At 48.6% G+C, this 12,867-nt stretch overlaps 1 protein-coding gene across 1 annotated transcript; it reads left to right on the top strand.

The window, feature by feature from the left end:
- Nucleotides 1-4,168: 4,168 nt before the first annotated feature.
- Nucleotides 4,169-11,898, top strand: FKBP11 (FKBP prolyl isomerase 11). Its single transcript, XM_044422184.1, has 6 exons — nt 4,169-4,418; nt 4,939-5,004; nt 6,053-6,140; nt 6,536-6,569; nt 10,579-10,649; nt 11,658-11,898. Exons 1-6 carry the CDS (start codon nt 4,269-4,271, stop codon nt 11,873-11,875), a joined length of 627 nt encoding a protein of 208 aa, XP_044278119.1. The 5' UTR covers nt 4,169-4,268; the 3' UTR covers nt 11,876-11,898.
- Nucleotides 11,899-12,867: the final 969 nt, after the last annotated feature.

The raw sequence follows: 12,867 nt of genomic DNA, 5'->3' as shown, positions 1-12,867 counted from the left end.
CAACACTGATTGGCAGCAGCTCTCCAGGGTTTCAAGAAGGAGGTTTTCATGGCTTTTCCTGGTAATGGTGAGGAATGAACTTGGGTCCTTCTGCAGGCAAAACGTGCACTTTGCAACTGAGCTGAGCCACTGCCCCTCTTTTTTAGAAATTTATGGTAAAGATGCCCCCATTCCAATTTTACTACTCCTCGGTTTCGTTTTTCCCTCCACACACATCCAAGAGTCTATCTTTGGCTTGCCTTCCCAGAAGTCACTTTGTTGTTCTCAGTGACTCTGTCCTGGGACACAGTCAAGGTGACAGGTTGGCATATTTCCTACCTACAGGCTGGTAGGAAATTGTAGCTGGCATGTTTGCTTTCTACGTCAGCTTTAACAGCAAGTGAAGCCAGGCTGCCTGTCCAAGAACCAGTCTGAACTTCTTTTCATTCCGTACGTCTGGCCAACTTACTTGCTGTGTGCATGTTGGTGAATGCATGTGCCTGTCCAAAGATTTTTTGCAGCTGTTGTGTGTTAGGAGATCATCTGCAACTGGCTGGACGTTGTGTGGTGGCAGCTGCACGGCTTGTCCTGCCAGTGATATGTGCACGCCCATGGTCCTGTGCGTGGCTCTGTCTCCATCTTCATGTCACCTGGAGTGTATGAAAGCAACTTTCTGTCTTATGCTACCCCAGATGTGACTCGGGGATTGGCTTGTTGACGAGAGGTTCCGGAGTCCTGTTCTTGTAACAAGTCCATGCTTCTGCATGCGCACACACACACACACACACACACACACACACTTTTCTTACCCTACTCCATCAGTGTGTGCACCAAGCAGCTCAGCTTTGCTGGCTTTTGCAACTCGGCTTGTCTCTAGTTTTGTCCACTTTGCACAATAAGGCTAACCCAGTGTAGGCTTGCAGAAGCCAAGGCAAGAGGCCATAACGTGGTTTTTAGTGTAGCAATGCCCTGCCCTTGACCTGGGCTGTTAAAAGTCCCTGAAATATGCAAATCCCTCTCTGGTTATTACATTTTGATCCTGCCTTGTTCCCTCTCGCAAGCAGCCCCAGCCAGGCAGGCAGTTTATATGATCCTCGTCCTTTCCACTTGTATCTTCACAACGATCCTATCAAGTAGATGAGGCTGAAAGTCAGTGATGGGCCAAAGCCATCCGGTGACTGAGTAGGGTCTTGTACCCCAATCTCCTGGGTCCCAGTCCAACACTCTAACCACTATTCCACACTGGCCCTCTCTGCTTCCTTTCACAGCCCTCCTTTGAACAGCCCATCCCAGCCCAGGAGTTAAAGTGTAGCCCAGCAAAGCTGTTCCTCTAGATCGTGGGCAGGAGGGACAAACAGCACCAGCAGGCCTGGCTCGACAGAAGAGAGAAGGCCTGGGACTGATGGGCTGAGATTGTCCCTGGTGTACAGGTATCTGGGTGTCCCGAATTGGTAATCTTCTTGATAGGAGCTATTATTAGTGATGGTATAAAGAAAAAGGAGGAAAAACACTTTGTTATAAAAGTGCAAATAATTACTGAGCTGAGGTCTATAGGCCCACATTTATTTTTTATTTAAAATATTGTTAAATGGGTGTGATGCATATTTTGTTCTCTTATGTACTAAGTAAAAGCTACTCCATCAGCCCAGCCAGGGGCAGGAGAGACTCCATGGAAGGGAGAAGACCTGTGGCCTGGGGCGGATAGATGAGAGTATCCCTAATTTACAGGCCCATGCAGTACTTCCAACAAGAGGATACCTCTTCAGTGCCCACATGTGGAAGAAGAGGACTTGTATGGCGCTCAGGTCTCTGAAAGCACCTTGGGGGGTTTTCTCGCTTGGCTGCTCTTGCAGAGACCTTGCACAGCCTTTATGTTTGTGTGCAGTACACCATCTTGTGCAACTGAAATTGTGCTGTTGTTAAATTCATGTCACACATTATGTTGTTTTCTAGATTTCTGATAACATTTATATTTGAATATGTGATCTGTTTTTTTTCCTTGAAGCAACTTATGATTTTAGAGACACACAGGGTAAAATATTGGAGTGAACCTATGCCCTCTATCAGCTAGCTGGCAGGGTTATCAAAGCACTGGGCCAAAAGCACTGTTCCTACTGGTACAGTAATCAGTAGCCATTCGCATGTGTAAAGATTAGAATTCTCTGCCCAAGTTTGCTCATGAAACTCCTGTAGTGTCCGCCGTGTCCTCCTGTAGTACTCTGAATTGTTTTGTGCAAATCAAGCCAATCTCATTCTTCTCCAACCTGTGAGCTTTTCTATAAGAGCCACCCCAAGCCCTGTGTCACAAAATCTTGATTCCTCCCCCGCACATAGTGCTTAAGTGTCTAACATGTTCATTTACTTCCCTAGCACCCTTCCACCCCCATATTTGGTGTTGAACATTTCCTTTCCTTTGCGTATGTTATTCCATTTCATCAGTTTCTTTTCATCTTTTCCTTCATCTCTCCATAGCAAGATTCAGCAACTTGTAGAACTCCAGTTTTGGCCTACAATTCCCGTCAACCCTTACTATTGGCTGCGCTGGTAGAACTGATGGGAGTAGAAGGCCATACCCTCTGAAAGGTCACAAGTTGCCCAACTATGCTTTGAAGGCTTAATCAAATAAGCTTCAGGTCCAAGATATGCTCTGTTTGTACAGCCTCCAAATCTGTTTTGTACCCCATTTATACATTCCTTAACTTCTCTATATTTTGTAAGAAAACATCTCTTTGTCTGTAAGCCTTGATCTGTGGTTTATTGGTGATTTCCTCTGGTTACCTCCCTTCCTGTGGTGCACCATGTTGCTGATTCCAAAGTCCAAGAACAGAAATTTCAGCTAAGGATGGAACTTTTGCATGATTTCCCCCCCATTCTAAAAGCTTGAAATGACGCTCCCAAGGCTAACTTACGTACTGTCAGTAAGAGCTTTGAGCTACAATAGGCTGGTGCGTGCTGTGTGCTTGGCAAAACTTTGCTTTCAGCTCTGCCTGTTCCTGGCAGGCACCCTCTGAGAGCTTCTCTGAAAGGAATTTGGCCCTTAGGCCTGCAGCAGAGAGAAGGAATGAAAGAGAAGGGTAAGGAGGGATGATTGCCAGCAGATAATATCACACATTTTCAGGGCTGGTCCTCTCATGAGCCAGGGTGAATCCCCCTCCTCAGGCAACAGATCTGGAAGGGGGATGGATCCTTCATGTGCCGCTGCCGGGATTGCCCTGAGTCTCATCAGGGCTGCTGGAGTGATTTGCTTCCAGAAGCGAGGCATGGGATGGGCAGCTGTGCAGCAGGGGCCCATCTCCTGCTGTGGCAAAGGAAATACGCAGCTCTCTGGATGGTTGCTCACCGTGCATCCCCACTGGGAAGCCTGCCTGGCCCAATTGCCTTCCTCTGCATGGGGGATCCATTATGAAAGCCAGGCATTGGTGGGGAAGCAGCCCTGGAGATGGACCTCCTCAGATGGCGGTAGTGAAGCACAGGTGAGTAAAGGCCCCTCCTAGATAGGAGAGGGGAAGAGGGTGGAAATGGAGGGTGAGGGCAGCAGTGGCTTGCATGTGGCAGTGGTGGCATCTCATGGGGCGCTCTCCTCCCTGCCCCTGGGGCACTGGTGCTCTTCTTTCCCCCATGTAGCAGTGGTGGCTCCTATGTCTGTGCATAGCAGCAGCATACCCACTGCTGCTTAATAAAACGTGAACCGTGCTGATTGTCTCTGTGCGCATGCTAGAGACAATGTGGCATCTCAATGAGCCAAAGCTCCTCAACAATAACTTGCGTGCAAATTGGGATGCTTTGACAGGATGCTCAGCCTTAGAAGCAGCTTCTCTCGGCACCACAACGGAGCCCTGAAACTTGGGTGAAGCAGCAGTAAAGAACCAAGTGCCCTTGGGCATGTGCAGAATGCTAGCATCCCCAGCCATCCCATACCCGCAGGGTTCTGCGGCCCACGAGCTTCCACCTCTGGGAACCGATTCTTCCGAAATTAGCCACGTGTATGCTGCTTGCAGGCACTGTGCCATGAAGGCAGGAGGCGCACGAAGAGAGTTGCTGAGAACACGTGCATGGCCGTGTCTCTCTTGGGTCCCGACTGAAGCTTCCCGTGGCCTGAGAACGATGGGCGGTTTCTCTCGTTCTCGTTTCTAGGAGGGCTCTCGCTTGCTGCCTGCCTCCTCTGGGGCGGGGAAGCGGGCAGCAGGAGGCGGCGCCAGGAGGCACCCCTGGCCTTAGGTGTAAGCCGGGCAGTTGCCGCGCGTACTTTTCCTGCCGCCAGCCCGCGGGGGCCTCCATCTCCAGTCGCCATGCTCCCTCGGCACCGGGCCCGCCTGCTCTTTCCCCTCCTCCTCCTCCTCCTCCTCGTGGGCTGCGGGGTTGAGAGCCGGTCACAGGAGGAGGAAGAGCGGGGGAGTGACGGCGAAACTCCGTTCCGGACGCTGCAGCTTGAAACCCTGGTGAGTGTGCGTGGCCTGGCTGGCTGGCTGGCAAACTCCAGTTGCAGTGCCGCCGGGTGCGCTTCTAAGCAGCCTCTCTGCCGGCCCACATGACAGTTGAGGAGACTCACTCGGTGGGGCACGGGATCCTGCCCCACAGCAGCTGAGGCGATCGGGGTCCTTCTCATCACATGCGCGATTGGATCATGCCGCTGTGGCGCGGCGGTGCGCGCACAAAAAAGACGCGTCTCTCTCAGGCAGCCTTCAGCAACCTGGTGCCGTCCAGATGTTTTGGGCTTCAACCATTAGCCCCAGCCAGCATGGCCAACGCTTAGGAATTCTGGGAACAGTAGTCCAACACGGTCCGAAGAGCGCCGGGTTGGGGAAGCCTGCTCTTGCAGGTCGACGGTAATCGGCAGTTCTCATCGCAGTGATGAACGCGTTAGCATCCCGAGTAACAGACTGGGAGGAATAAGCGCTACACCGTTTCCCACTCCCCATTTCACTACTCCGCGCCTCTTGCTGTCTCTCGCCTTCGCAGGTGGCGCCCCCCGACGGCTGCGTGGAGCGCTCGGCGATAGGCGACACGATTCAAATCCACTATACGGTGAGTAAATAAAGGGAGCGAGGTGGGCGGGCTGCCAGAGAAAAGCAAAAAGCCGCACGAACACGTCAGCACAGCCGCCTCCCTCCAAGTATCCCAGCCTTTTCGGGTGGAGCTTCCATGAGCTCCGCCCTCCCGCTGGGGGCGGGTAGAAAAATACTCAAGAAGCCTGCGAAAGAGCAGCAGCAGCAGCAGCAGCACCCCATCAGGGACGGGTGCTAAGGAGTGGCTCGTGAGGGCTGAAATCCTGACGTCCGATCTCCGTCTCTTAGCTGGCTTTTTCTGCACTGACTGAGGCTTTTTCCTCTGATCAAATGCCCTTCCCTTCTTTATGCATCCTTTCTTTACAAATGGTGTAAATTGGGAATAAGGGCCAGACATGCACAAGGGCTTTAAAGCATCAATAAATCAGCATTTGCAAATGTGTACTTTTTCTTTTGCCTGCAGGTATGAGCCCTGAATCTTTTCATTACCTAGCACTGCCCTTGCCCCCCATCAACCACCTTGCCCTGTGCAGAGGCAGTAACCCTTCTAGTTACCCTGAGTGGTGCTGAGGATCAAGTCATTCTTGCTGTGCCCCTTCATGAACTGAGCGGGTAACCTAGAATACACAGTAGTTCAGTGTAGGCCTTTTCTCCATGGTGTTTTGATGATGTTTGGGAGATAAAGGAATGCTTCTTCCAAGATCTCTCAATGCTTCTCCCAAGCATCTGAGTCTTGCAGCTTGTCCATATTTGCTTTTAAAATAATGGAAAGCTGTTCTCTCACATTCGAAATTACCACTAGACTTGTTTTCACCTATGGCACAGTGTTGCTCAATTTGCCTCAGAACCGCAATTTCAACACTTCCTTTTTCTTTTTTTTACAGCCTGGGAAGCAGCAGCTCTGCTGTCACTAGCTAGGAACAATGCAATCCTAAGCATGTCTAGACAGAAAAAAGTCCTACAAGTACCAGCATTCTCGATCCTGCAGAGGTCGCATGCCTTTTTTCTGCCTAAACATGCAGAAGATTGTGCCTAAATTCAGAAATCCACATGTTGTTTTGTTGCAGGGTAGCCTTGAAGATGGCCGCATTATTGATACCTCACTTTCCCGTGATCCGTTGCAAGTGGAGCTGGGAAAACGACAAGTCATTCCAGGTACATCTCTGACATTCATATGATTGTACTACATTTGGCTAAAGGAGGCACCTGGGAAAATGCACAAGGGTTGGACCATAAACTTTTTGTTTGCACTTCTGGACCTTCTACAAAGGAGCATCTGTAACTGTTTACTCCCATTTTTCTCACATTCCCCCCACCACCTTTGTCATCTTTTATCAGCAAAATGAATGTCAACAGGGAAAAATGCAAAGTACTGTATTTAGGAAAGGAAAAATCAGACACGCTTACGTGAGCCTCTGCTTGCAGTCTGGCATGACAGTGTCCAGACAGATGCTTACCACATCAGCAAGAACCAGGCCTCAGTACACCCATCCCAACCTAGAACCGCACCAAATGGGCAGAAAGTAAATTGCCTTTCTTTCTTTATTCAGGGTTGGAACAGAGTCTGCTGGATATGTGTATTGGGTAAGTAACCTACCGGCTGCTTGGCTTGTTGTCTAGGTCACTGTGTTTGAACTTGTCAAGGTATTTTTTGCAGGTGGTATTTGATCAGCACAGAAATCAGATTGATTATGTGCTCTGCAGCCAAAGATGGAGAAGTTCTATACAGTCGGTAAAAACAACACCAGGAGCTGACTGTGGCTCAGATCATGAGCTTCTTGTTGCAAAGTTTAGGCTTAAATTGAAGAAAGTAGGGAAAAGCATTAGGCCACTCAGGTATGACCTAAATCATATTCCTGATGAATATACAGTACAGGTGACAAATAGACTTAAGGAATTAGATCTGATAGAGTGCCTGAAGAAGTATGGACGGAGCAAAATGGCTGTCTGAGGAAGCTTTACAAATAGCTGAGGAAAGAAGGGAAGCAAAAGGCAAGGGAGAAAGAGAAATATACACCCAATTGAATGCAGAATTCCAGAGAATAGCTAGAAGAGATAAGAATGCCTTCTTAAATGAACAGTGTAAAGAAACAGAAGAAAAGAATAGACTAGGGAGGACCAGAGATCTCTTCAAGAAAATTGGAGATATGAAGGGAATGTTTCATGCAAAGATGGGCATGATAAAGGATCAAAATGGCAGGGACCTAACAGAGGCAGAAGAGATTAAGAAGAGGTGGCAAGATTACACAGAGGAACTATACAAGAATGAGCTTAACGTCCCTGATAACCACGGTGGGGTGGTCACTGACCTCGAGCCAGACATCCTGGAATGTGAAGTTAAATGGGCCTTAGGATGTCTGAGCAACAACAAAGCTAGTGGAGGCGACAGTATTCCAGCTGAGCTATTCAAAATCCTAAAAGACGATGCAGTAAAAGTGCTACACTCAATATGCCAGCAAATTTGGAAAACTCAATCACAAGTGGCCACAAGATTGGAAAAGATCAGTTTACATTCCGATCCCAAAGAAGGGCAATGCCAAAGAATGTTCAAACTACCGCATCATTGCACTCATTTCACATGCTAGCAACGTTATGCTCAAAATCCTACAAGCTACACTCCAGCAGTATGTGGACCGAGAACTACCAGAAGTACAGGCAGGATTTCAAAGAGGCAGAGGAACTAGAGATCAAATTGCCAACACACGCTGGATCATGGAGAAAGCTAGGGAGTTCCAGAAAAACATCTACTTCTGCTTCATTGACTATGCTAAAGCCTTTGATTGTGTGGATCACAACCAATTGTGGCAAGTCCTTAAAGAGATGGGAGTACCAGACCATCTTATTTGTCTCTTGAGAAACCTGTATGTGGGTCAAGAAGCAACAGTGAGAACTGGACATGGAACCACTGATTGGTTCAAAATTGAGAAAGGAGTTTGGCAAAGCTGTATAGTGTTGTCCTGCCTATTTAACTTATATGCAGAGCACATCATGAGAAAGGCAGGCTAGATGAATCACCAGTTGGAATTAAGATTGCTGGGAGAAATATCAACAACCTCAGATATGCAGATGATACCACTCTCATGGCAGAAGGTGAAGAGGAACTAAAGAGCCTCTTGATGAGGGTGAAGGAGGAGAGCACAAAAGTTGGCTTGAAACTCAACATTAAGAAAACTAAGATCATGGCATCCGGTTCTCTCACGTCCTGGCAAATAGATGGGGAAGAAATGAGTGACAGATTTTATTTTCCTGGGCTCCAAGATCACTGCAGATGGGGACTGCAGCCAAGAAATTAAAAGACGCTTGCTCCTGGGGAGGAAAGTTATGGCAAATCTAGACAGTATACTAAAAAGCAGAGACATCACCCTGCCAACAAAAGCGCGTATAGTCAAGACTATGGTTTTCCCAGTTGCAATGTATGGCTGTGAAAGTTGGACCATAAGGAAGGCTGAGCGCCAAAGGATCGAGGCCTTTGAATTGTGGTGCTGGAGGAGACTCCTGCGAGTCCCTTGGACCGCAAGGCGAGCAAACTGGTCAGTCCTAGAGGAGATCAACCCTGACTGCTCTTTAGAAGGCCAGATACTGATGATGAAACTCAAATACTTTGGCCACCTAATGAGAAGGAAGGACTCCCTGGAGAAGAGCCTAATGCTGGGAACAACAGATGGCAAAAGAAGGAGGGGACGGCAGAGAATGTGGTGGCTGGATGGAGTCACTGAAGCAGTCGGCGTGAGCTTGAGTCGACTCCGGGGGATGGTGGAGGACTGGAAGGCCTGCAGGAATGTTGTCCATGGGGTCAAGATGGGTCGGACACGACTTCACAACTAACAACAACATTGGAAAGGGTGTATTTATTTTGAAGATGAACACCTTGCCTTTCAAATGAGTTGCCCTCAAGGCAGCCTACAACAAATTGCAGCAATGCAAAACAAAATGGTCATAGCTGCTTAGAAGCCAGTGGCCCTTAGTTCCCTGGCAGATGAATGAAGCCCAGGGCCTGCTTCCCTTCAGCTTTGCAGCCTCAAGGCATTTGGTGGCTGGAGGGAGTGTTCCTTTAGGCAGGGGAGCGGGTTCCCTGCAGCGGTCCTTTCTCTGGCTGTTGGATGGGACCAGGCTGGTCTTCATCTGGCTGTGACAGAGGCAGGATGTACAAACTCCCTGTTGCTCTTGACTGTTTAGCTAACAGACAAAGCCAGAGAGTGTTTTGCAGTGTATCTCTCTGGGTACATCTATGCTATTGACCTAGGATTCAATGAGATTGGCTTCTGAATATAGGATTGCACAGCTAAACTATTTTAACTGGTATTGGGTTGGATTCAACATGATAATTTTGCCAGCAGAACCAGAAAAGTGAGACCGCACGCCTTTGAAATATGTACCACAAGACTGGAAAACTCTCCAGAGCAGATTTTAGGGTGGCATGGGGGGCCTGATGGAGGGAGGGGAGGGGTAGAACTATCACACTAGCAGACTTCTGATGGTGTGCTATTGGATTTAACTTGTGAACTGTAATACAGTGAGCAGGTGGAGAAGGATTCTCCAATGGTGAATCTTCAGCAGTCTCATGAACCGCAATTCCTAGAGAGAAGCTGTGACAGTGAAACTAGTATAAAACTATTGTATACATTTAATGTTGAACTGTGAGGCTGTTCTGCTAGAAACTGAGGCCAAGATCATTTGCACTATTGTACTCTTGATCACTGTATATGGGTGTGAAAGCTGGATAGTGAAGAAAGCTGACAGGAAGAAAATGGATGCATTTGGAACATGGTGCTGGAGGACAGCTTTGTGAATACACGATGGAGTGACAGGAAGATGAACAAGTGGGTTCTGGATCAAATCAAGCCAGAACTTTCCCTAGAAGCTAAAATGATGAAACGGAAAACACAATTATGACAGAGGAAGTTGAAGAGGGAAGAGGAAGACCAACTCTGAGATTCTATTAAAGAAGTAACACTTTTGAGTTTACAAAAGCTAAGCGGGGCTGTCAAGGACAGGGCAGTTTGAAGGGCCTTCATTCAAAGGGCTGCTGTACGGCAGAGACAACTTGATGGCACATAACAGCAGCACAGTTAATGCACATGTGGACTCTGTTGATTGCTGCTGTGGGGAGCTGGTGGAGGCATCCTCAATTTCTGTATGTACAGCTATAAAAGTGGAATGTTTTCGTTTATTTGGTGTCCTTTCCCTAAAACTCTCACTTTGGGATTTTAATGTAACCCATAATTTCTCCTATTATATTAGTTATTGAATACTGATTAAAGTATATGAGTCTGGTACCTTTTTACACTGAGACTCAAACCCTTTACTTTGAAAGCTTCAGTGTGATGAAGCTTAAAAGCCCTCAGGGCAGTGGTAAGTACCTACACAAAGCTAGGAGATCCTGTAAGAACTTGTCTGACATGTCTGTCCAGCCTGCCTCTGAAGCCTTTTCCTACCCACAAGGAAGAAGATTCCATAGCTCATTTCTCCAAAGATGGCAATTCTAAGCTAGGTTTACTGATCTCCAGTATCAGATCCCTTTCCGGTGAAAACGGCTTCGTGTCCAAGCATCCTGTCCTCAAGTATTAAGATGATCTTCCATTTTCTCTGGCAGGGAGAAACGAAGAGTCATCATCCCCCCTCACCTGGCATACGGCAAACGAGGATCCCCACCAGCCATTCCAGGTAGGATTCACACAGTAGCCTCTACTAGACAGCCATTCAGCAGGGTATCTTGGCTGGGGGTAATCAAGCTCCAGAGAGTGTTCTTATAGATGGGCTTGTCCACCTCTGCTGCCTTAGGGCAGGAGTGCAGAGCATCAGGCCCGGGGGCCAAGTTGACCAAGACAAAAGCTAGGAAAGCAATGTGGAGATAGCTGTAGTGAGAAAAAGAGAAGCATGGAAGGGAGCCCCAGTCTCACTGGATGCACATGAGTGCTATGGAGACAATGTGGCTGCAAACACACCTACCTCAGAATTACACTTCTGGCCAGCTGGGTTAAGACATGAGGTTTTTTGCTAGAGTGGGGCTCAATGAAGGTCACCTGTGCTCCTCTCCCAAACGCACAGCAGTCCCATTTGCCCAGCCCCTCAGGGTGCGTGCGTGCACCGATGCCTATGTGCTTACTGCCCAGTTATGCCCTTGGTGGGTGAGGTCTTTTTTTTTTTTATCAGCCGGGCTTGAGTGTAGTTGCAGTTAGACAAGCAGCCATGCCTCCCCCCACTTACAACTTGCCTTGGCCACAATGGCCTGGTCACGCATCCAGTCCTGCACTGAAGTAGTGCCCAGTCCCGTGACCCACAGCACACGTGCAGGTAATAGCAAAGCTGTGTAAGCATTTGTCTCCTAATCAGCATGCAAGGGGAAGGGGAAGGGGAAGGCAGCTCTTTTGGTTCCCTACACAGGCCATCCTGTGGGCAATGCAGAGCCCCAGAAGGTCCTCCTACAACCATCTTGGAGAAAGGGCTGGAGGGAGGGCTTGCCTGGCACAAGGAAACATGGCTAGAGGCTTCTTTCTCCTGTGCCTGGTGTAGGCATTGCTGTGGTTGCAATGATACAAACCACTGGGTGGCTTCCTCTGGCGAGGCTGCTTCCACTCCTAGCCCCGCCTTGCCTGCGGTATGTTTATTGCCTGCCGGCTGCTCCCTTTGCCCTGCACAGCCCTGCTTGACTGACCTCCTCCTCCCTTCCAGCTGATGCAGTCCTGCAGTTTGAGGTGGAGCTGGTAGGGCTTTCTCGAGCCACCTATGGGCAGAAGCTGGTCAACAACGTGCTGCCCATGTTGTGCATGGTGCTTGTTCCAGGGCTGCTGGGGCTCATTGGCTACCACCTCTACCACAAGGCCCAGACGCCCCGGGTGTCCAAGAAGAAACTCAAGGAGGAGAAGAGAAACAAGGCCAAGAAAAAATAAAGCTGCTCTTGATCTTTTTTCAACATGGCTTTGTGGCTGCTTCTGTGGTGGGTTGGGAAGTGCCCGCTCTCTCTCTCCCTCACACACAGACACAAAGATGAGGGAGGCTAGATGCAGGCTGGACATCTTCCAGTGAGGCACCAAAGAATTAAAATGAGTATGACTGGCCTCCTGTGCTAGGATCTTGTCATCTGAACTGTCTTTAACTAAGATAGGATACAAAGGAAGTTTGAATCAAGTATGTTAGTACAAGATCCCTTACCTCTGCAGATGGTAAAGCACTGAAAGCCAGCTAGGAAATACACTGTAAGCAGTACCTGCTCATTAACCATAGAAAAGTTTAAAATTCCCAGTGATCCTATACATCTTTAGCATAGATTGTGCCTGAAACAGAGGAAACGGAGGTGCTTCTGCAATCCATTGGGTTCACTTTCAGTAAGACTTTACCCCATCCTTCTTGGGCACTGTAGTCACATGAGGGTGCCTCGGGATTGCTAAAAAGGGCTTTTCAGAACCCACAACAGACTACAACTCCCAAGATTTCAAGGGGAAGAGCTACGTAAGTGATACTGGCATTAAACAGACATACGCTTGTAGTATAGGCATGCCTTCAGAATAAGGGTTAATTCCCACTGCTGTCCATAGCTACTCACAGGACACATGCCTGCCTCTAAGGCTGTCAGCAGCTTTTGGGAGGACTCCGTGTATCTCGTGTCCTGGGGATTGTGCCTTCACTGTGACCCTGACCCCCACCCTCCTGTATTCTTCTCTGAATTCTTGGAGCAAGAATTCAAAACAAAACAAAGGCAGAGAAGATGGGAGGCAAGAACCTCACATACAGCCCAGTCAGAACTTGAACAGGTTCAAAACCAATCCTGCTGCTTGTGCACCACAGCAGCTACTGCAACAAAAGGCTGTGTGCATGTACGTTTTAAAAGCTTGCACGTAGGTGTGAGGGCTGCTGGGCGGGTGTAGATGTACCACAACATGAG

The sequence above is a fragment of the Varanus komodoensis genome, unplaced genomic scaffold (assembly GCF_004798865.1).
Source record: "Varanus komodoensis strain SLA01 unplaced genomic scaffold, ASM479886v1 scaffold12, whole genome shotgun sequence".
In the NCBI taxonomy this organism is placed as follows: domain Eukaryota; kingdom Metazoa; phylum Chordata; class Lepidosauria; order Squamata; family Varanidae; genus Varanus; species Varanus komodoensis.
The sequence above is the reverse complement of the archived record's forward strand: the minus strand, read 5'-3'. Positions and strand labels throughout refer to the sequence as shown.